At 45.7% G+C, this 24,623-nt stretch overlaps 1 protein-coding gene across 1 annotated transcript in view; it reads right to left on the bottom strand.

Annotated features, from left to right (window-relative positions):
- The window catches only part of KIRREL3 (kirre like nephrin family adhesion molecule 3), a 314,241-nt gene that overhangs the window by 47,458 nt on the left and 242,160 nt on the right, over positions 1 to 24,623 (bottom strand). Inside the window, exons 9-11 of the mRNA XM_060268593.1 lie at positions 19,049 to 19,197; positions 17,607 to 17,734; positions 8,853 to 8,979 (exon numbers count right to left, since the gene is read on the bottom strand). Of these exons, the coding sequence (XP_060124576.1) occupies positions 8,853 to 8,979; positions 17,607 to 17,734; positions 19,049 to 19,197 (404 nt within the window). The remainder of the gene's footprint in view (positions 1 to 8,852; positions 8,980 to 17,606; positions 17,735 to 19,048; positions 19,198 to 24,623) is intronic.

The raw sequence follows: 24,623 nt of genomic DNA, 5'->3' as shown, positions 1-24,623 counted from the left end.
TTCTTCTCATTCTTATTATTTCCCTCGGACAAGTGCCTTTTGGACTTTGTTTGCCTCGGGCTGCACAGGATCCCAGGAAGGGGTCTATAGGGCTGCAAACGCCCCATACATTTAAAGCACAAGGCTTCTCTTTTAAAATAATACTAATAATAGGAATTGAAGTTTACCACTCACAGAGCTACAATTCCCAGCACACTTAAGAAATGAGAGTTCCGACGATTATTGGGGGAAGTCGTGTGCTTTAAATGTATGGTGCGTACGCAGCCTAAGAATCTTCCCCTTCTTCCTTCAAAGCATAACTAAGGCTCAAATTGGCAGGTGATTTGCTGCGAGCCAGAAGAGGGTGCTCCTGCACAATGCAAGTGGATCCTTCCACCCAAGCTACAACTCAGGCTAAAGAAATTGCAAAAGATTACCGCTTCCCCAACCCATTTCTGATCCAGCGTCTTGATTTTTGTGTGCTATTCGGCTTCTTTGCAGCGGCGGTCTATCTCTGATAAATGCCATGTGGCTGTGTTAATATTTCTATGACTAATTAATCTCATTAAAGGATCAACACTACTCCTCAGGATATTTCTCCTTCCTCCACTCTTAACATCCAACCACAGAATTTTAGTTTAGCAATCAGCTGCATGTTTTCTGCTCCTAGGGAAGGAGGAAAAAAAGATTTCCAGCCCCAGGAATGCAACTTCCACACAAGTTTTCTGATGTAAATTTCCTGAAGTTTCAAATATCACACCCACCCACCCACCCGGCATGTTGCATTTGCAGTGGATGTGGTTTTCCAGTATACTGCCAATCCAGCCTACTCACTGGAAAAGGGCTAGCCTGCCTGGGCATGTTGCAAGAAGGGATGGATGAATCTGTCCCTTTTGGTTCTCCCAGTTTCTCCTTTTTCCAATAGTAAATTTGGTTCTTCACATTTGTGAGCAATTTGTGATTATTATTATTTTTTAATCCCCATAAAATTTAGTACAAATTTCTTCTTATAAGTACACTTTTGTATACAATCCATTATTTGCTAGCAATTTCTCCTAATATGATGCAATTTTGTACGTCACTTTCACTGCTATCTTCATTGGCATGCTCACGTTCCCTGATCTATGAATTTTGTTTGGTTGCAGAGAACTGCATCGCAAAATTCGGACCGGTGCAAATTTTGAAGGCCGGCTGGGGATTCAGTTCTATTGTTTTGGAAAGTGAGAATTTGATAAGTTAGGCCTTAAATGTGAACTGAATCAAATTTATCTCTCATCCCTAGCTGCAAGGGACGTTACCTTGGAGACTGGGAAGCTGTTGTTGCAAGAGGAGAAGGGAGGGGTAGCGGGGGGAGTCATCCAAAAGTGGGAAAGAGGTGACAAGGGAAAAAACTAAGACCACCGCCCCAACTCCTTTATAAAAGCATGTCAAGGGAAGGAATAGGACCACACTATTCTGCCTTGATCAGACCCACCCTCCTGCCCTGGAGCACTCTGTCCAGTTTAAGGATACTGACAAGCTGGAATGTGTGAGGAAGAGGGTGACCAAGATGATCAAGGGCAGGCATAGGGAAACTCAGCCCTCCAGATGTTTTGGGACTACAATTCCCATCATCCCTCATCACTGGTCCTGTTAACTAGGGATCATGGGAGTTGTAGTCCCAAAACATTTAGAGGGCCGAGTTTGCCTATGCCTGATCAAGGGTCTGGCTACCAAGCCTTATGGGAACAGTGGAAAGAGTTTAGCCTGGAGAAGAGAAGACTGAGGGATTATCCCCACTTCCTCTTGTGCCCCTGCTTTCCCCTGGGGAAAACTGCTCTTTAGCACTCAATTGGGGCAAACAGCAATTCAAGTTACTTAGACCGCCCGGACTCATGCTTTGTAGGCACGCCACAAGCGGAAGCATGAACAATCCCTGAGAGGTCATACGATAGCCACCTTCAAATATCTGAAGGTCTGTCACAAGCTTAGAATTGTAGAGTTGGAAGGGATCCCAAGGCTCATCTAGTCCAACCCCCTATAAAGTGGAAAGGCTCTCCAGGGTTTCAGATGGGAGTCCTTATGGCCATTTCTGGAGATGCCAGCGGTTGAACCTGGGCTCTTCCTGTGTACAAACCACATCCTTTGCCACTGAGATGCAGGCCCCTCCCTGTTAAGGGGAGCAAAGAGCAAACAGAGTAAGGAGAACCGGGTATTTTGGTAGTTGAAAATATGTGGCTTATAGAAGCCGCAGGGAAGCTGTGGATCTCCAGATTTTGTTGTACTGCATCCCTTCCATTGCCCCTGACCATTGCCTCCACAGGCTTACTCCAGCATCACCTGGGATAGGACAAATGAAACAAGTGTGTTCCTACTCCAGTGCAATCTTTGCGTGCACACATTCTCCTCTCCCACAAGTGCTTCTGCCATACAAACCCTTCGGCTCTGCTCCTCTGCAGACAGCCAGTGTGGGGCAGAGGTTAGAATGCTGGACTAGGATGGGGGGGTGTCCCAGGTTCAAATCCACCTGGCCATGATGCTCTCATAAAGCCAGTCACTATCTCTCAGCTTAGCCTACCTCACAAGGTTGTGGTGAGGATAAATAGGTGTTGGAGAACTATGTACGCAGCTGAGAGCTCATTGGAGGAAAGGCGGGCTGCAAGCAAATGAAATGAATGAAAGGCGGCATGCTGAGGGGTCCGAGGAAACATAGCTGGCAGTAATTCACCTGAAGGAACTCTGTGGAACAAATGCCATGAAAAAAATACCACCAGTCAGGCAGCATGAGTGCAATTATGTGCCCCCAGTAACTCTTGGCGCATGTGCGAATGCATGTGGAGGGAGTACAGGTTGCCTCTGATGGAGTAACTAATTGTCGGAGCATTTGTGCATTGAAACCTCAGCTTCTCTCATCCCAGGAGCGGATCGGCTGGGAGCTATCTCTGAAGGAAGGAAGGGGGAAATCCAGGAAGGAAATCATTTCAGGGGAACAGCAAAATAGCTGGAGACATAATTGCTGTCTATTAGCCCCCTTCATTAAAATAGATTTGCATTTGCATGAGTGGCTGCGAGCAAGGAATGGAAAACAATGTGCTACCAATCCAAACTCTCTCTCTCTCTAACTCTCTCTCTCTCTCTCTCTCTCTCTGTGTGTGTGTGTGTGTGTGTGTGTGCCGTATTTGGGAGGGCAAAGGCGGTTTGCTTGCTGGTATGAGGAATGAAAGGGGGCTGCGCACACGGTATCATGTCTCTCTATCCGCCCCCACTTTCTTCAATCTAATGTTCTACACAATTGTTTCATGCTAAACTGAGTGGGAAACAGACCTGGCTGACAGCCTAACATCCCTGCATGCCTAATACACTTGAAGGACTGGTGCAGCAGGGAATTACTAAGGTAAACATTTGTGTCGTGCGCCTCATTCATAATGAGGAGCGTTGGTCACAGAGCAAGAATGGAGTGAAAAGGGAAGCTGGCATGAGTGTGTGTGGCACACTCTCCTTGGTGCTTTAAATGTTTAGGTCCTGCCCCTTAATCTTAAATGTCGGGGGGCTGCTGTGGTATATGAAATGAAGTGGGGGCAAGCCTTCTGCATGCAGTTAGAGGTGTTCCCGCTCTCTATTGATTATGTCACACATTTGAGGGCTAAGAGTGCTGGCAACAGTAGGAAAATGGCTCAATCTGAAGCCCTGCTTTCCTTCCAGAATCAGGGTGAGAACCTTCCTAGCTAAACAAAGCGCAAATCACCCCTGAGTTGTATTCCTGACAGTGGTGACTGTTGCTCATTGGGACTGCAAGGGCAGAAGGCAGGAGGACCAACAGTAGGTGGTGCCAGAGCTAATGACAAGAAGAGCCAGCTAATTCATGCTTTGTCCCTCTCCTTCTCCCTGCTGAATTCTACAAGAGGTGATGCTAAGGCTAAAGAGGAGGAAGCTGGTAGGCCTGGTCTTGTTGTCAGAAAGAAGGTAGGCAGGTGAGTTTGGTGGGGAAATGCCCCCTTTGGCCTTCACTGATTCCATCCTGGACTGCACCCTTGTTTCTGATGTCTGTATTTTATGCAATGGGAAAACCTCATGCAATTCATCAGCCCTAAAGAATCAGACCATCTTTGGGATGTACTGTCAGGCCCGATTAGAGTGAAAGAGCAGCACTCTCCATGCCAGGCCACAGCAATTTCAGCTATGTGGTGAGCATTTTCATAATTAAAAGGAAGGGATTCAATCCCACCCACACCCTGCTAACAAAGTAGATTTTAAATAGCACCAAAACAAATGGATTTGGGATGATTATATCGCCCCAGGAGTTCAGCATCTGTGAGGCTTATCACCATGATAACAGAATATGACATAAGAATGATTTCTGAGAAAATGAACAGCCCAGTGAGGTACAAATAGACATTTTGCAATTCAGGACTGGAGCCTGATTCCTCAGTAGGGAGTGTTGGCTAGAAAAGGATGCCACTCTCCTCACTTGCCAATTCTGTGCTGAGTATTTGGGCAGTGTTGCTATGGATATAAATAGTGGCCGTATTGGCTGCAACTGTTTTTTGAGGTTCTGTGTGGATAGTGTCATAATACAGCTCAGCCACAAGGTGGCACTGTTCTTAGTCTCATTTGGGTGGCAACAAAAGTTCCCTGCTCAGTCTTGTTTAAGAGGCAGAGAGAGGAAAAGTTATTGTCTAGCTATTGTGTGTCTTTTAAACCTTCCATGGCAGCTTCGGTGCCAATTTATTTGAGCAGCCCCAGAGGCTCAAACAAAATGAAAGGCAGTTTTCTGGTTTCAGGGTCTTTTTCTGGAATCAAAGGGAGGCTAGAAAGTTCCAGGGAGAATGGGCACCTGACTGAAAAACATGTTTTCCTATGAAACAACTGCTAGCATCTTGAGGAGGGACATTCCTTTTCTTTAGTTGTCATGCAGAAAAATATATATGCCACATCAGCACAATCTATTTAAAGCACTATGATAGCACTTGAACAGCCATGGCTTCCTTCAAAGAATCATGGGAACTGTAGTTTGTTAAGCATGCAGACAGTTGTTAGGGGAATGGGGATGCTGGAATCTCAATGCTTGAGATAAAAGGGGCAGCGCCAGCAAGGGGTTGTGAATCAAGGTTTACAAACTAACTACTTCCCCATTGCCAACTTTGGTAACATATGGAGTCTCTCGTGCATCTGGGGATATGGGCTGAGTAATGAGACTGCAGCAGAAAGAGAATCTCCAAGAACCTGAGACTGAAGCATGGATAGCTCAGCTGGGGTGCTGATAATGCCAAGGTTGCAGGTTCAATCCCCGTATGGGACAGCTGCATATTTCTTCATTGCATTGATGATTCTCAGGGTCCCTTCCAGCTCTACAGTTCTATGATTCTCAAGCCTGCTGGAAATATCCAGGCTGCTGGACATAGAGGTAGCTTAAAATAAAGCTTAGGGCAGATAATGAACATTGGTGGCAGGTGCCCATTGGAACTGGTAGGAGCAGAAGGGAGGGATACCAACAGTAGATGTAACCAGAGTCGGAGCCAGTGATAGGCAGAGCTAACTAACTGCAGTTTTGTCCCTGCCCCGCCCCCCCCCGCTAAATTCTACACTGTAAACGAACATCATTTCTGCCTGTTGGATTCTTCCTCCTGTGCTACCAAGGCAGCCCCCAGCCCCAGGCACTAATCTGGTTTGCTTGGTGGTACAATCACAGTTCCTTTTGTTAACACCATTGTCTGGTTCTTGGGATTAAAAACAGGGAAAGAAGGATTCTGGATAGAGGGACTGCTTGACAAGATTAGCTGCAGCAAATTGGTTTGTGCTGTATCTTCCGTTCCAGGCAATCGGTCATTTATCCTTATTATTACATTGGTGAGGGCCCAGTGCCTGATAACATCGCCTCTGCACAATTGACAGGAATCTAGGTTTCTCTCTCTGTGTCTGTCCCCTCCTCCCCTTACCAGGGCAGGTGGAAGGCAGAAGAGAATCATTTTCTTCTCAGATGCCAAGATGTATTTTATTTCCATCCAGGGAGAGGATTCTCCCACAAAGAGCCAGATGGGTGATCCTAACTGATGGGGACAATAGCTGCAGATTAAATGCAGAAGGGGAAAACAAACAAACAAACAAAACCCAGGAATTGTCTTGGGCATTCTTCAGATGACCTGTTGATAGAGCCATGGTTTGCTTGCACAAAATATATGTGGAAGTTAGACTACATCCATTCTTCATTGAACAGTCATTCTAGGTTGTTTGTGGGGAGGATACATGATGATGGGTATTCATCTAGTTTTGCTTGCACAGGGGGTTATACGCCTTTCCAAAATATATTCACTCATTTGCCCCCGTCCTTTTCAGTGCATTTCCCCTTCAGTTTCCTAACAAAATAGTGTAGGGTGGGGAAGGGAAAAAAATAACTGGAATTTGCTGAACTAGGGTAACTAGAGTGCTGCAATCCACTTTTAATTTCTGGTAGCGGCTTCAATTCTTCTCACAAAACACTGATAGTCTGCAGGTGGCTTAATACCAGGGGGATGTACCCAATGATAGCCCTGCTCAGAGGAGATCTACTGAAATTAATGGACATTACTATCTTAGTTCCATTAATTTCAGTGGGACTTCTCTGAGTAAAACTTCTTAGAACACAACCCAAGTGTTATCCCCTCACACCAACAGCAGTGGGTGTAGCAATGGGTGGGACTCTTTGTATTCTTAGTGGGCTACATTCCAGCTATGCAAAAGTCAGGTCTAGGGCTGGCTGAGAGACAGGAGGGTGGAGTTCCATTGCACAAGCACAGCTCTTCATGTTGATGGAGCAAGCTAGTTAGATACTTCCCATGAAACTGAAGCGTACCTTTCCTCACAAGTCCCTCCTCTCATTTCCTCCTGTGTCACTTTCCACCACGTAGCAAGCAAAATCAAAACCTGGTGAGAAGCTGGGAGGGCATCATTTCCCATATTGCTGGCCTTAAACAGTGCTCCAGTAATTGACTCCTTTTATGTGGAAATTCCAGGAGGAGTGTGTGTGTGTGTGTGTGCGTAGCAAGGTTCTTTGTTTTAATCAAATGTATTGCTTTGCTTTCTGCAAGCTATTTGAATTGTAATTAAACTGCAGCAGCCAAGAGGGAAAAGGGGACTGCAAGAGAAGGTGCTCTAAGCAGAAGGCAAGGGAGTGGTTGATTCCCCCCCCCCAACCATGGCCCTGCTGGGTTGCCCTTGGCTTCTCTCTTCTACATTATCTGCATTTAAAATTAAATGGTGCAAATGCCCAACGAATGAATATTAAATGGGGCTGCTTGAGGGAGAGGGTGCCTTCGAAAAGTAAGAAAGTAAGCATAGATTCCCCTGCTTTTATTCTTCCGTTCTTCGTATGCTCCCAGGAAGAGCTTTACTCTTTCTTTCCACTGTCTGGCTCTAAGAGACTAGATAGAGAACCAAGAGACATGGATTCTAGACTTGGCTTTGCAGAAAGGGGAGCAGGTACTGTGACCCAACAATGAAGTCAGTTTTAAAGTTGTTTAACATTGTTATGGTCCCTGGCCTAGAAAACCTGGGAAGATGTCATGACCTTGAGAATGGAGTCTCCCCGTAGGACCATAATCTTGTGGCCAAGAGCATAGAGGATTTGAACTCAGATGTATAGACACCAGGCTACTCTGCAGAGGGAATATTAATGTTCATGGCCCCACCCACTTTTGCCACTGGCCCTACCCACCATGGGCATGTGGCCCTGGGAAGGTTGCCTTCCAAAGCAGTTATGCATACAAATGCATGGTTGGAAGTACCTTTCCTCTACATCTCTACTCCAGCACTTTAAGGCAAAACTGCACATTATCTTGAAAAAAGCAGAGGTAACAGGGAAAGAACAATGGGGTGGAGAAATGTGCAATCATAGGTGGGATTCAGCGAATCCCAGTTCAAGTAGGAAAGGGCACTTAATCCCAAGAAGAGTCCTGCTGGAACAGCATCCTGCTCTCACAGTGGCCAATCAGATGCCTATGGGAAGCCTGCATGAAGGACTTGAATGCAACAACACTCCTCTCACTTGTGCTTCCCAGCATACAGTCTCCAACATAGCCATTGTGGAGGTAGAATATAGCCAACCTTCCTACTGATTCTTCCCTGTAGATACCCTGGGCCTCCCATAATCCCATCGAACAGGGTGTTAGACAAATGCACAGGGATATATCAGGACCCTCCTTATTGATCTGAAGGAGCACTATTTTGGATATCTGCAAAACAGTTTGCTTTGGGGATTCAGCTTGGGGAGGGGGATAGAAATAAAGGGAAGTGTTTTGCTTCTGAGATAATCACAGCTTTCATAGGTAAAGGTAAAGGACCCCTGGAGGGTTAAGACCAGTCAAAGGTGACTGGGGTGTGGTGCTCATCTCGCTTCAGGCCGAAGGAGCTGGTGTGCTTTCGAACTGCTAGGTTGGCCAGTGGTTTGAATCTGCTCCCATTGCTCTGTCCCATCTTCTGCCAACCTAGCAGTTCAAGAGCACACCAGTGCAAGTAGATAAATAGGTACCACTGCGACAGGAAGGTAAACGGTGTTTCCATCATGGTGATCCATTGCATCAGAAGCGGTTTAGTCATGCTGGCCGCATGACCCGAAAACTGTCTGTGGACAAATGCCGGCTCTCTCAGCCTGAAAGCGAGATGAGCACTGCAACCCCATAGTCACCTTTGACCGGATTTAACCATCCAGGGATCTTTTACCTTTACCTTACTTACCGTAGCTACAGCATCTACCAATGGCTAATGTGGCACAAGGAAGAAATATGAAATCACATGGGGATAATCCAGGGAAACTGTAGTTTTTTGGCCCAATACCTGCACTTCTGTAAACTGTTATTGGGAGAGAAGACCAATGACTAAAGTTCAAGAAGTGTAAAGATAGTTTAAATTAAGTACTGTACCATTGACAGTCAGAGATACTTCCCGTTCTCCTGCACCCACACGTGGAACTACGGCTCGGCACACGTATTTCCCAGCATCCTCTTGGCGCACGTTCTTTAGCGTTAGTGTGTTATCATTGCTTAGGACCTGAAAAAGAAGAGAGTCAGTTTGTTCCATGTGTCAGTGGTCAAGTGAGAATGCCCACCTATCTCTCAATACACATTCTAGGAGACAGTGAAGTTACCTCCACAGCTATGAAGCTACCTTACATTGGTCCATCTAGTTCATTTTTCCAAAACCTGGTGCCCTCCGGATGTTGTTGAACTCTTAACTCCCACCAGTTCCAGCCAGCATTGCCAATTGTCAGGGATGATGTGAGCTGAAGTCCAACATTTGGAGCTTGGACCAGGTTGGGAAAGCCCCACCAAAGTCTACTATGATGGCAACACCTCTTCTGGGTTTCAGACAGTCCTACCTGGAGATGCCCGTGATTGAACCTGTGATCTTTTGTATCCATACATGTGCTTTGCTCAACCACTAAGCTATGGTCCCATCCCAACAGGTAGATCAATAAGTGCTATATTCAGTCAAATGGAGTTTCCATTTAGAAGCTCATCTCAACTTTGAAATACACCAAACCACAGCTGCTAATAAATTGATTTGGGCATATGAAGGAGAACAGCAAACACTGGCAACATGTTTCAATGTTTAAACTATAGATTATATTTGGCAAGGCTTTGGGACATTTGGTGGCAAATACAGGTCTGGGAACCCTGGAAAGTGGCTGGATATATTAATTTGCTGGGGAGAATATGTGAGCAAGGAGTGCTGCATCCATAGCCCACATAGTGCTTCCCCCTGAAACGCACTCCAATCACCTTCCCACCACTTTACATAAGAAACATGGTTTGGAAACCCAGCTTGGGAAGGGTAAGTTGCAGGGGGGTGCAGCGGAAGGCTGAAACACCTCTCCCTGTGCTCCCTGCAAACTGCATTCCCCGTGGCTTCAAGGTGGAGAAATGGCATGCTGTGTTCTCACACCTACAGTATTGTGTTGTTGTCTGTCATTTCACCCTGAATTTTGTGAATAGCATCATGAATGCATCTAAAAGATTCTACAGCAGTGTGGTTTTTTACATTACATTTCCTGTGAAATATCTGAAACAGGTATTGCTTTGGAGTCCACAACCACACCATTCAAATGCAACATAGACTGAAGTGGGAGATGGACACTCTGAGATTTGCTTACTCTCTGCAGTTGGTCCTACCCTGGCAGAGGTTTGCTGGCTCCCTGCCTCTTTGACCCTTCTGCAATCCACACTGCCAGGAACATGGCCCTCTTGCCCACATCGGTGCAATCAGCAGCTTTATTAAAGCTTCCTAAGTGCTGAATCAGGGAACTTTAATGCAAACCAGTCAGAAAAATCCAAGCTCCTGTGGTATTTAGAAATATGATGAGTCTAAAACAAATATGGCCTTTAAGAGTCAACTCTTTCTAATTGCCTGCAGAAACAGTTGAGGCTCGATGGCTAATTTTCCACATATACAACGAGAACTGTCAGGATCTGTTGGCAGCTACAGCGGCCAGACATTAACTTTCAGTGTTGGGATTTACATATTGGGTGATGCTGCCCCTTCACCTTTCTGCACAGGGCAAAGCAGAGACATCTGTCAACCTTCCCCTGCAGGAGTCTGGATGATGTTCCTACAAGCCTGCTTCCTTTTGCCTTTCCAGCATGTGCTTGCTATGTAAACACAAACTCACACATTAGCTATTGGCATTGCCGAGTGTCTGATCTTGCAGCCAATTCCTCTGCTCATTCTGGGAATTTACACTGATGCTTAGCAAACCACTTAATGCCCTTAGCAGTACTCAGAGATATTGCAAAGGCTGCTCATATCAGAACTACTGTGCTTGCAAAAGTATTGAAACTGAAAGAGTCTAGTTTTTTTGTTCAGTTTTTAAAAGTGACAAATCTAGGGCTCTGCAAATGTCCCACAGCAGTTTCCAGCGAAGCAGGGAGCAGGGATTCAGGAACATCCATGTCGGTGATGGGGAGAAAGTAATTTGACACCTGGCTGTGGAGAGGTTGTTTAGGTTACTTTTGCTGAGTCAGACCATGAATCCATGTAGCCCAGCATTGTTGACACTGATTGGCAGCAGCTGTCCAGGGTTTCAGACAGTGGTCTCTCCCAGGCCTACTGGAAACCTTTTGCATGCATGCTAAGTATGTGCTCTGTCACTCAGCTATGACCCTTTACAGTTGAAAAGTGATCCATAGACCCCCCCCTCCATTTCATCCTGCTTTCCAAACTTCTTTAAGGGTAAAAGCCACATACCAGTAAAGAGAAATGCATTGCAAAATTCAGAGAAAAACCTTCAGCAGATGAGTGGGGAAAAAGATTGATGAGTGCAGAGGCTTTTTGAGGGGCCTCTGCCTACTACCGGGAGCAGCAAGACAGCATGAGAAGGAAATTGGGATGCTCTGCCTTGAGAGGAATTGAGCAGGCTCAGGATAAGGAATGGAGAGCAGGGCTATCTTTGGAGAACAGAGCCAGGACTGAAGCATGGACATATAATTTCCTCAAGTGTGCTCAGGTGAGCTGATTATTCTCTCCGAACAGCATGGTTATCCTGCCTTCCCCTGGCAGAAATGGATCAGCACTAATGCCTTTTATCATTTCTGTGTAGGCTGTCATCTTGTCTAGAACTATGTGGTCCTCGGAGTTGTACAGCACAGTCATTTGTCAGCTAGAGGGAGCTAAAGGAAAGGCCATGAGGACTGCAAGTCATTTGTAACACCTCCCAACACCCGAAAAGACAGACTTCTAACTTGATTTGCTCAAGGCTGAGTAGGAGATGCTGAGCAGGATATTTCAGAACCCAAAAGAAAGAAACGAGGTAAGGGTCACGAAGAGGGGTGGTGGTTCCCTTTACCCTATGAATACTAAAAAGATAAATGATAAAATTAGAAGAAAACAAATGTCCAGTGCACTTTTTTGCACAGGGAAGGGACCTTAGCTCTGTTGTAGGGATCATGCTTTGCATGCCAGAAGTTACTGGTATCTCTTGCACTAACTGAATGAATTATCTGGTGCTACACTGGATGCAACCCCATGTGGGCAACCTGTGGCCTACAGAAACCATAGAGACCTGATGTGAGGAGTCAGACCATTGGTTCATCTAGGTCAGTATTTCCTACACTGACTGGCAGCAGCTCTCCAGGATTCAAGAGTTAGGTATATTGCCAGCCCTGCCTGGAGATGCTGGGGCTTGAACCTGGGACCTTCCGCATGCAAAGCAGTACTCTACCACTGAACTATCTACCTTCCTTGCGTGGTGACAGGGCTCCACATAATGCAGAAGCCTCCCTTTTCGGAGTTCCCAATCATGTGGAATTGCTGTCTACCTATGATGGATTCATATAGCAGACATGCATTTCCAAGTCTGGATGGTGTGTTCAGTGTCTGCAGAGAAGAGCTCTAACATTGAAAAGGGCATGAATTCTATGCTGGGGAGGTGATCTGAATGACAGCAACAGTAGAACAGTTCTTCAAAGGCTAAGCAACACTTGGAAGGTTCTGTTCAATCACTATCCAAGATGCCTAAGACACGAAGTCTTAGGAGACCCAGCCCACTTGTCAGACCAGATCAAGTGCTGTCCATGGTGCTAAGCATAGAGGTGAGTTTTCAAGTCAGTTGCGAAGTGGCCCCAACATCACAGACCCAAGACTTGTTATGTGCTCTTTTAAGATCTGTTTGCCCACCCATTAATATTTAGGATGTAGATGACCTTGTAGTATCATACTTTGAGCTCTCTTGCACCCCAATAAGTACATGTGACTTCCCTCCATTAAGGTGTAATGTGACTTTCACCTGCTCTAGTTACTCACAGCACTTTCACTGAAACAGATGCATAGATAGGATATTGGTAAGTCTCTAGCATGACCTGGGCTGGTTCATACATGCATGCTGGACTCTTGATTTCTCAACACTTAGTTATTCTACTCAACACTTGATGATTAGCCAACAGTTTGCATGAATTAACTCCTGAAAACCACTTTCTCTGTAATATTCAGCGGAGGATGGTCAATTCAGGGTAATGAGGCCCTGCCCCAACTTCAACCTGTTTTCTTACTTACAACTAAGAGTGGCTCCACCTACCGTACTGTTGGTCTCTCTGCCTTCCACCATGCTAGTCTCAATGAGCACCAATGACTACTGGTGATACAGCATCTGTCACACATGCAAGTTATCACTGCATGCTGAAGCTCCTAGGTGATGAATAGGCATGCACAGTCCTAGGAAACTGGATCCAGGACTGGGTTGGTGCATGAGAAACAATCACTGCCCTGTCAAGTGTCTGCTTTCAAAAACTGCATAGAGACGACAGACCAGTCGTTGTACGGGATGCTCAGTATTTTCAAGGCACAGACATTCATTTTAGAACTCCCTGGTTTCATGGGACTCTATAGAGTATAGATAACCACAGGCCTCTCAGACCTGTAGCTATTAAGTATGTAATCGAGCAGAAGTAAAAAAACAACCCAAAACCTTCAATGGCCAGGAGGCTGTTCTTAAGCTTTAGCTGTGCAGTGCTCTGTAAGCAAGGACTGTTCACAAAAAGAACCAAATGTGGAGATGGTTTACAAAGTTCCACCTGTCACAAAGAGGCAAAGTGGTTGCCTTGGCCTTTGGTTAACCCAGATGCTGCTCATAATGGGAATCAATTCAACTTCTATTAGGGTTACTTTGCAAAGATCCCATTTGAGCAGTGGAAATGTGGAAAGTGCTGTGACTGCCATGGAAACCTACCTTTCATTTTTTTTTATTAGTCCAGTTACATAAACCAGCCTCCTTGACCTCTGCTTGGCCTAAAATTTCCCCTCTTTTCTTTTAAAGTGCTGAGAACAGTCACTGCCATTTCTGGACAGCCACCACTGCCTGTTGCCACCAGTGCAGTTTGCAACCAAGAAAGGTCGGCCCTTCCATTAGGCATGGCGAGGCGGGCACCTTGGGTGGCAGATGCTGGAGTGCAGGTTATGGTGGAGAGATGTTGAAGCCTAGTACTGTTTCTGCCAAATGGCCACTGTGTGTGCTCCCTCACCTAGCTTGCCACCCCTTAATGCAGTGGAGGACACCCGCTCCATTGACAGTGTTGAATGCTAGCTCAATTAGCTTCTTGACCGTCTCAGACAGTCCGGTGTAATTGCTGCCTCCTGTTGCTCTTATCTGGAAGTCCCAAAGTGATCAAGCATGCCCACATATTTGCCAGGCCCAGAACTCCAGGCAGTGAGATAACGAGCCTTTTCACCACCCAGCAGCAGAGTGGAAAGGGCAGGTGACTGCACGGTGCTCAACACTGGGATAAAATCTGGGGTGGCCCATCCCATCTCACTGGGGCAGAATGAGACACTGTTGCCTCCCCAGATGCTAAAGCCTTGTTGACTGGGGTTCTATGGTGGCAGTTTCTGGTGAGATCTCATGAGATTTTGCTAGAAGACGCTGCCATGCAAACCCGGTGGCAGGGTGGGGTCCCTTTGGGGGTGTTGCCCTGCAGGATTCTGCTGTCCAAGGTGGCTGCTTTAGTTTGCCTCCTGGGTGGGCCAGCCCCGGTTGTGAACACTGGGATAAAATCACACATCACATGAAAGCACAGAATGTGGAATTGACTACAGAACATAAGTTTCCTCAGAATCCCAACTCACCTCACAGGGTTGGTCCCCCCCCCCCTGGCTACAATAATGATGCTCTGAGTTCACTGCAGGATGCAGCAGGCATGCCCAGTTTTGTATACTGCAAGGTGGGCCACAGATCGTTCACATGTTTGATCCACCAGCTCAGCAATATCTCCTTGTCCCTTCTGAACTGCAAATAACACTGATATTTGATCCTGCTGCTGTGGGAATCGCCAGCAGAAAGCAAGAGCAGCGAGGCTGAGAGCAAAGGATTAATCCAATGAACAAATCCAAGAGTCCACTTTATGACTTAGACTTTGCTACTACTCAATATTTACTTTCACAGGCTTTCCATAACCACTCAAAGAACCTCACATGAGATGTAGTGATATGGTACACAACTATCTCCTGTACTGCTCAGTCTTCTGGCATTATTATTATTATTATTATTATTATTATTATTATTATTATTTAGTTGCTTTATATAAAAAGGTCTCCAAGCAACTTAAGACAAAATACAAACAGATAAAATAAAACAAATACCAGAAGATTTTAAAACAAAGTACAACACAAAATTCCTAAAACATTCCATCAAACGACACACTAAGAAAGACAAGTCCTAACCCACTCTGCTAAAACATGAGCACCACAGCAGAGGCTAACTTACCTACCTCAGTAAATAATCCTGGGCCCTAAAAACTGACAATGATAGCACTAGGTGTGATTCCATAGGAAGAGCATGCCACAAACCATGGTAGTACCATTCCCTGTTCTCTTCATCCTCCCAATATATGTGGATATCTGCTAATTGTGTGCCAAGGCACCATGACCCGCAGTTCCCTAGTGGATATTAAGTACACAGACACGATTATTTAGGTTTATGTGCTCAAATAGGGGTTTGGCTTAGGCATTGGGTGAAGCCAGACTACATCTTGACTCTTGCCCGTCTGCAGGGAGTCCATCTAAGGGTAAACCACCAACAGGGGGAACCCTATGACTTACATCAAATAGGAGCACCCTGAGGGTCATGGCATGGCCTTAGCCCACGTCCAGGCATCGGACAGAATCCACACTTCTGGATTCCTTTAACAGGATACCCTTAATGAGGAGGGGCAGCATGAGGCTACAACCTCCCCTCCATCCAAACAAAGGCTTATCCAGTGGCTAACCTCACAAAGTTGTGATGATTGCTACAAGGTAGGCGAAAACCAAATGGCTGGTGCCAATTTGCCAAGTAGAAAAATTTCAACCCCGCCCCAACAATATGGTGGCCAACATTTGTCTGTAGCAAGGTCATGTCATAGCAAACCATAAAAAGAGGCTGGGTGTGTAGGGAGATCTGGTGAAAGGGCACAGGAGGAGGTCTCCCTGGCCATGTCGTGGTTTAAGTTTCCCATGACGACGCCTCTCGCTGGTGCCCATTGGACAGTGGGGCCACCCCTGGGCAGGGCACCACCAGACACTGGCGACGTGATCCGGACGGCGACAAGGGGGGCCTCTATCTCTGCCCCCCCGTCAAATCACTGCAGGGGCCCCAATGCTGCCCACCCAAAAAGTTGAGCAGACCTAACAGATGACAACACTGTTAGGATTCTTGCTCTGTGTTTGTCATGAGATTGTTGTCTATCACATGAGATTGTTGTCTTTCATTCCACAGAGTGGGAAGTGACGGAGACAGGATGTTTTGGTATTACTGTGTTCTGTGAAGTGGGACTATTGTCCTTTGTTCTTTCTCTCTTTGCTGTCTGATGAGAAAGAGGAAGGAGCTAAGTCAGAATGCTCCGAGTGTATTATATGTAAATAAAAGTAGATTAGCCAAAATGCTGAGCTATTGAGTCTGTTACGTGAACCGCTAATACTCTGCAGGATCCTTAAGTGTGCTAATGCCTTTTGGTATCAGTCGCTGTGATGTTCAGGCTGGAGAAAGCTTTTGAAGCTCCTGAACTATCAACCAGGAGGGAGAGAACATGCCAGTCGGGCATGTGTCTCTACAAGGGTCCTACACAAGAGTAGGATGATCCTAACATGGCTATGGGCCCAGCACTCTTCCACTGCACCACTCTGCTTTGGCTAAGGAGGGTGCTAGTGGACCAACAAGGTCTGCGTGCACTATCTGGTAGGGTTCTGTAGCTTGCCTTCCAGATACCTTACCCTTTGCAGCCATTTTGACCTTGTGTACTGCACATGACTTACATTTCATGTGAAACCTGCAGGGTTTCTCCCCCCCCCCCACATATCACTGCAGGGGCCCCGATGCCTGGCCGCAACACCGCCCACCCAAAAAGTTGAGTGGACCTAACAGATGACAACACTGCAGGCATCTGCCAACATGAGCTCTGGCCTACAAAAGCTTTGTACTGCAGTAAATTAGATTTGGAGTATGAGAACGCTGAATGAACAGCTGTACCTCCGCTTGCAGGTGTATGTGGGGGTGAGGTCCAGTTTCAAAAGCTCTTCCGGAATAACATCATTTGAAACCTCTATGCACATAAAAAAATTAGCACCTCGGAGAAGAAGACTCTATCCCACCCATTTGCCAGCTTTTCCTGGTATTCTGCTTGCAGGGAGTTTGTAGTGCATAGTAGAATTCCAAAAAGTGGGTTCACACCTGCCGTCTAAAGAAACACAGTCTATCCTACCAACTAGTTCTGCCACATGCACAGATCTGGGTTGAGTCTTTAATGTGCTACAAAACACGCCCAGACTTCCTGCTGCAGATTATCTCTTTGGAACAATGCATTACCTCAGGGTTCATTACAACTACAGTGAAGAGTAGGCCATTATTCTTATCCCTGCCTTGTAGATGGCCAGGTGGGGGAAGGGCTGGTGATGAGGCAGGAGATTATCAAAGGCTAGCCCAGTCTTAGGGATGAGCTCAGATGTAAATAATGATTCATGTTCATAGTTGCTACACTTAAATAAAGCAGAATGATGTGTGGACGACCCAATATAAATCCATCACAACGCTGTGTCAAGAAAATGTTGCAGAATATAATAGCAAAAATGACACAACACAAAACACTAGTCTGGAGGGCACTCGGCACTCAGCCCTCAAACTTCCCCTCAAATGTTGACCTGATTTTAAGCATCCTTACCACGCCTGAGCCCCGCTTCATCCAGACGATGGTCAGAGATGGGTTTCCGATCCAAGCACAGTTAAATACAGCATCCGATCCAAGGTCAACAAGGAGGGACTGTGGTTCCGTCATCATGCGTGGCCCAACTATAATAAGAGATATGTCACAGAATAGGTATCTGCAGAACAGGACAGCAATGAAACTATTCTTCATAGCAGGTAAGGGAAGGAAACCTTCTATTCTTCATAGCAGGTAAGGGACCATGCAATCATCCAAGGAGAGACATAATGCATGAATTAGATCTCTCCCTTATTGTGGCTTTAGACTCTTGACTAGAGGAAGAAATGGAGGCTTGAAGCCTAATCCAGAGACATTTATTCCATCTCTTCCAAAGGAGCTTTGAGCACATGAACACATGAACTTCACAAAAACAGAAAATCATTCAGATAGGGTGACTAAGGCATCATTTTCATAGTTCCAGAACTGTGGGTCCCTAGGAGTTACGAAAGAGTCTCAGGCTGTTGGCCTAAATGGCCAAGGCAGTCTAGCTTGGAGCAGGCAGTCAACCTGCCACGTGGGCAGGTGGTACATGCTGGGCATGGTCTGTGGTACAAAGAAGGAAGGCATTGCCAAGCTACACTTCTGCCTGCCTCTCCAGTGCTGCATTAGTTTTGTGGACCCTGGCTCAACACACTGGGTACTGGGTAGGCATAGCAGACAAAACTGGATCAAAGCAGAGGGCAGGGGTGGAAAACCTCTGACCTGTGGGCCCCATTTGGCTCAGGAAGGTCGATTCCCCTGTCCACCTACCCCACACCTGACAGCATATGTCATGCAGGTGTGGGGAAAGTAGAGATGAGGCTAGATTGGCTTCCTTGTGGGGAAGAAGCTTTGCAGTCCCTTGCTCAGCACTGACAAGCATAGGGCCGACCCCAAAGGCCTTGCACTGTGGCTCCCAAGCACCTGGCAACCAGTCAGCTGTCATGAGCTTGGGATGTGCAGTGCCAATAACTTTGACAGGTAAGCAGGACAACCTGATGTCAGATGATTGACAAGCAGGTTGTCCCATCCACCCATCGAAGCTAGACTGCAGGATTGGGGACAGATGAAGATCTAGTGCATTGAGTCAAAAAGAGTCCCCACCCCTGATGTAAAGGGTTGCATCTGTCCCATTCAGAGCACTTCATGGTGACTTGCCACTGTGCAGGATAAAACTTTTCCACCATTAGCACAAAAAGCTGGTGTGTGTCTGGTTTCCTAGGTGAAGGTTAACCAAAACAACAGCTGGACCATTATCATTTAGGTCCTTTCTCTGGCTTCCTTTTTCATCACGGATGAATCAATTGTCCATCTCATTCCCTTAAGAAACTGCACCGTTATCCACAAGGCAACTCTCAAATTATGAAGGATTAGCCCTATCACATAAACTCCTGATGCTTCAGCAGCTGAGCTGTACTTACAATAGACATCGACTGTCCTGCTGATGTTCGTGCTGCCTAAAGCGTTGGTCACCTCGCAAGAGATTGGTTCAAAAAAATAGGTATGGTCAACAATGGTCTCATAAGAGTCCCCCGATGCTTCCTTTATAATGTGTCCCTTTTTGGCCCACCTGCAGAAAGACAACAAGGAGAAGAGCAGGGCTATGTTATAAAGGCATTGCCATGTAAAACAGGTTTCACTGTACAAAGACCATACAGGGAAGGAGATGTCAAAACAAAACCAAGTTAAGGACACAGGGATAAAAGTCTGATTCAGGCCACTCCCAAGGCCCGATACACAAGAACAGGTTGTGATGTTGTACTCTGTGTGAAACACCATTGTGCAGAAGCTCCTCCAGCAAATTTCTCCGTGCCACCAAACGCTGTTCATTTCTGGTGGCTTGCGGAGAGATGGATAAAAAGTGCTGGATCAGCCAGTCAGTCAGTCAATCACAGATTTGTTTAAAACTATGTCAACACAGAACTGCTGGTTCAGCATGGTGAGTCACTGCGTGCAAATTGCTTGCCCTTTATTTATTTTATTTTATTTAGTACATTCACACCCCACCTTTCATCTTTTTCCAAATGGCAGATTTAGGAATCTATGACAGCCTCCCATCCAGACCTTGACTTGCTTAGCTTTCACAAAGCAGATACACTATGCACTCACTGACCATGCCATGGAAACTCAACATGTGAAACAGCCTTCATGGCAGTGGCATTATGAGTAGCCCTCAAAGAGCACCTTTATTGGCCTTCTATGAAAAATAATCTAGGGATTGTCTCCTACTCCTCACAATTGTTGAATAACAGTAACCTCATCCAAGAGGTCCCTCTCATGTTTTCCCATCATGGGGGAGAGTGGGGGCAGGCATAGGCAAACTCAGCCCTCCAGATGTTTGGGGTCTACAACTCCCATGATCCCTAGCTAACAGGACCAGTGGTCAGGGATGATGGGAATTGTAGTTCCAAAACATTTGGAGGGCTGAGTTTGCCTATGCCTGGTGTGTGGGGTGCTTGCTGCTCTTACATTTGGCGACCCAGCCCCACCAGCCTTCATGCATTGGGGCTGAAGGCCTGAAGCAATAAGGGTCAATAAGGGTGTGGTCTGGAGAAAGGGGCATGACCTGGAGAGACCAGGTCAGACAAAGAGAGGCAGACAATGAAACTTGGAAGGCCGTGTTGGTCCCCGGCCTAGAGTTCCCTTCCCCTGGGCTCATGAGTGAGTGTGGTGCACTGGGTCAAAGTGTTGAGCTTAGAACAGACTTGGGTCCCAATCCCCATTCAGTCATGAAACTCACTGGGTATCCTTGGGACACTCATTTTCCTTGCTGCTTAACTCACATTATTGGGTGGTTCTGAGAATGAAATGAAACAACCCCATGGAAGCATGGAAAACACCCTACACATTGAGAAGCAGCAGCAAACCAAACCAAAAGTGAAAAGGGACTAAAAAACAAAGAAATAAGTTGCTGAAAGAAATCACAATTGCTTGTGCTGTAGACCAGGTGATGTGTGTAATGTGTAACGATTGCTCTTATATTCTATTTCTCTCTTTTTCTTTTCTTTTTTTAAAAAAGAGTTGGCCTACAGATAATGTAAATTAATAAATGGAACTTAATGGAATAGACCTTTTTCTTTTTCTTTTTTTAAAAAGTATGTTTTGCGTACTCAAGAGTCCAGTGCAACCCTTGGACATACATGCTATTCTAAACCACTTGTGTTCTGATCACATGTGGTAAACATCACTCAGATTCTTCTGCTGGGGATATTTTACCATGACAAACACCTTTTTCTCAGCCACAGATGGCTGAATCTGCAGACAATGTGGAATTGGAATATATCAGCGGTAGAAGATTTTGCTAAACTATCTCCTGGGGTTGAGACCATCTGTAATGCAGATTCCAACTAAGTCATCCTAGGATGTTCATCCATCTCTGCTAACTGAACAAGTTCTCTTATAATTGACTCTTTCTTGACCTACTTATATAACCTGTTGTTTCTGGCAATGTAGCAGAAAGCCACCAACTGTTATTCGTTATCCAAAAAGTGTTTGCATGGGGAAGGGGGCAGAATTGCAGGGTTTTCACATTTAAAAAGAGCAGTTACTAAAATAAACTGGGTGAGACCTCAGCTCAGGGGTAGCACATGTGATTTACATACAGAGAGCGAAAGACCCAATCCTCAGCCTTTCGTGATTAAAAGATCTCAGTGTGTAAGGCTGTGGGAGATGTGGAATAGAGGAGAAATTCATTCGGTCCACATTGTAAAACAAAGCGACCTATTTTTTTGGTCCCAGGCTTATGCAGGGGCCAGGAAGCAGCTACCCATTGGGTTATGCATTTTTCCTGATTTTGCAAAACAACTCCAGTTAAAATGTGTACCCAAATGGATATTTTACAGGACAATTGCATTTTGTATAAACTGCGTGCTTTGGGGGAAAGTGTGAACAATTTAAATGTGATGATGATGTTGATTATTATTTTTGGGGGTAGTTGTGCATTTTTATAACAGACCTACAATTGTGAAATTAACCCCAAATAGAAATAGGTTGGTTCATCCATTCCTAGGGGGAAAAACCCCTGCTTGCGACATTGGAGAACAAAGTCATTGATACAACAACATACACATGTTCACTTCTCTCCATGTGCACAGATGTTTCATTTAGTGGAACCAACTTGCGGACATATGTTAATGCAACAAGAAATTTGTACAAAAGAAGTCAGACAGACACCAAGGTGACAATTGTAACTCTCACCACAAGTCGGCAGGAAAGCACACCCACTCACCTTCCTAGCAGGTACATGTGCCTTAGGGTGTAACTGCACCATGCATTTAAAGCTGTATCATGCTACTTTAAACAGACACTGCTTCCCTCAAAGAATCCTGGGAACAGTAGTTTGTTAAGGGTGCTGAGAATGGTTAGGAAACCTTTATTCCCCTCACAGAGCTAAAGTTCTTAAGCATTCTTTCTTCCCAGAGAATCAATCCCTCTTCCCAGAGAACTCTTCGAATGGTAGCTCTGTGAGGACCCTTAAGAAACTACATTTCCCAGGTTTCTTTGGGAGAAGCCATGACTGTTTCAGGTGATACAGTGCTGCTTTAAATGTACAGTGCAGATGGGTCATCCATGTCAAAGTTAAGACATGGGGTAGCACAGGCTTCCTCAACTTCGGCCCTCCAGATGTTTTTGGCCTACAACTCCCATGATCCCTAGCTAGCAGGACCAGTGGTCAGGGATGATGGGAATTGTAGTCTCAAAACATCTGGAGGGCAGAGGCTGAGGAAGCTTGGGGTAGCATGTCTCTCAATGTTGGCGATGGGGAAACTCTGACCTAAGGGTCAAATTAGGACTCCCGTTGGTTCTTAATTTCACCCAGGAGGCCATTTTCCTCCAGCCATGCCTCCCTTCCCCACATCTGTTGTCATGTGATAGGCTGCAGAGAAACAATCTAGAGCAGGCATGTCAAACCTGCGGCCCTCCAGATGTTTTGGCCTACAACTCCCATGATCCCTAGCTAGCAGGACCAGTGGTTGGGGAAGATGGGAATTGTAGTCCAAAACATCCGGAGGGCCGCAGGTTTGACATGCCTGATCTAGAGTCTTAGAATGCACCCATGATTGTTCTACTGCAAGTGGGACTTGCACCCAGTGCCTTTTAAATTTGGTGCCAATAGCAAGTCCCGCTAGGATGGGTTCAGCTCAGGAGCTCCTGAGTGCAGCCAACCCCTGCCTGAAATTGGGTGTGCATTGGTACTGAACCAACCCTCTTTTCCTTCACAGCTGTGGCTAGGGCTGCAAGGGGGGGGGAAGCACCAGGAGTGCACTTCATGAATTGGGCCTGCAAACAAAGCAGTGCTACGTGTTCACACCTTCTTGTTTCTGTGAACAATCTATGTAGCTGCTGCCTTCTGCACTAGCTGCCATTTCTGAACTGTCTCCAAAGGCAGCCCCATATACAGCACATTACAGTAGTCTAACCTGGAGGCTACCAGACAGCTGAAGCCAGGCTATGTTCTGTATGAATCACAAATAAAGGGCCAGAGGCCAGAATAGAGATTCAGCAAGTGAATGTGCACATTTATAGCAGAAAGCAGTGCTCGCTTAATCATGATGCTTGCAACAGGGACAAACTTCAGGGTAGAAATGAGCCTAGCCATGCTTGCCAGGATCCTGCCCTCAAACATTCTATCAAGGGCTTTCACTAATATGAGCACCTGGTGCTTAAATGCTCACAACACCCGTACAATGGATTCCAGCAGCTCCTGGTTGCAAACCTGGCTGATACTGACACACACATCCTCTAAATCACTGCTAAGCGTAGAACAAACAGGGGAGAATTCTGCCAGTCATGATGATTATTGGACAGGCTGAGCTTCCAGGCTCATAAAAGCAAGAAGACCCGTAGCCAGCCCCAAAGCGCCTGGGAAAATCCAGTCCAAGGTTTGCCAGTTCATGCACTCAGGTCTGTCAACATCAAAACACACAGTTCAGTTCCCCTGGGCTCCCCCCTCCTCCTTTTTTTAATCAAAGGGAACTTTATCCCTTTAAGGCAGTTGAAATAACATTATACTAGAAAGCCAAGCTGGCATTTGAAACATTGCAATGCGAAAATTGTCTTTTGAGGACAGGCTGTCAACTCAGCACTTAAATTAAACTGCTGTTTACCAAACAATAAGCAAATGTGACCTAATGGGGCACCATCTGGCAGCCTGCCACACTGGGGATGTCAGAGATTGATAGATGGAGGAACTGACGGTATACAAGAGATTAGATTAAGATTATTTGGGGGGTAGGCGGGCATGTGGTGGAAAACGGAAAACAACATGGTGGCATCTAAAACCCCTAATAATAATAATAATAATAATAATAATAATAATAATATGGATGCCACTTTTCTACATAATGTGCCTAAAGTAGTTCACAGCACAAGAGGAACACCACATTATCAATACATCATTACAACACCAGATTAATGTACAATACATTAATGAATAATTCATTTCGACAATATGGGTGTTATAAGATTTTGAATTCAGTACAAAATAAACCATCAGTCATATAAAATCAACTGCCAATCTAACTTCGTAAGTATCTGCTGGCTGAAATTCAATCCACTCATCACTCAGTAACTTCTGTCTTATGGAAGAAGAGGACATGGTTCAATTACGCCTGATACCCAAAGCAGCATGCATTAAGAGGCAGCACACACACAGAGAGAGAGAGAGAGAGAGAGAGTGTATCACCGCTATCTGTGGGTCATAATCAGAAATGCAAATATCTAGCACAAGGCAGGATAGTGCCTATTACCACATGAAGAGGGAGGGGAGAGGCACCTCCTTCCCTGACTCGTAGCACCCTGCAAACCCATCAGTGTAGCTAAGCTTTGAGCAATGGAACTGGAGCACATTAAACCGACTTACTGTTGCTAAAAGCAATGTTTATTTATTAAGGACATTTTAAACCTGACTTCATCGATTGATCCCAGGGCAGGTTCACAAAACCACTTTAAAAAAATGTAAAACAACAATAAAAACAATTAATTAATATAAAATTA

This window comes from Zootoca vivipara, chromosome 15, assembly GCF_963506605.1.
Source record: "Zootoca vivipara chromosome 15, rZooViv1.1, whole genome shotgun sequence".
NCBI lineage: Eukaryota > Metazoa > Chordata > Lepidosauria > Squamata > Lacertidae > Zootoca > Zootoca vivipara.
This window is presented reverse-complemented; position numbering and strand designations above follow the sequence as displayed.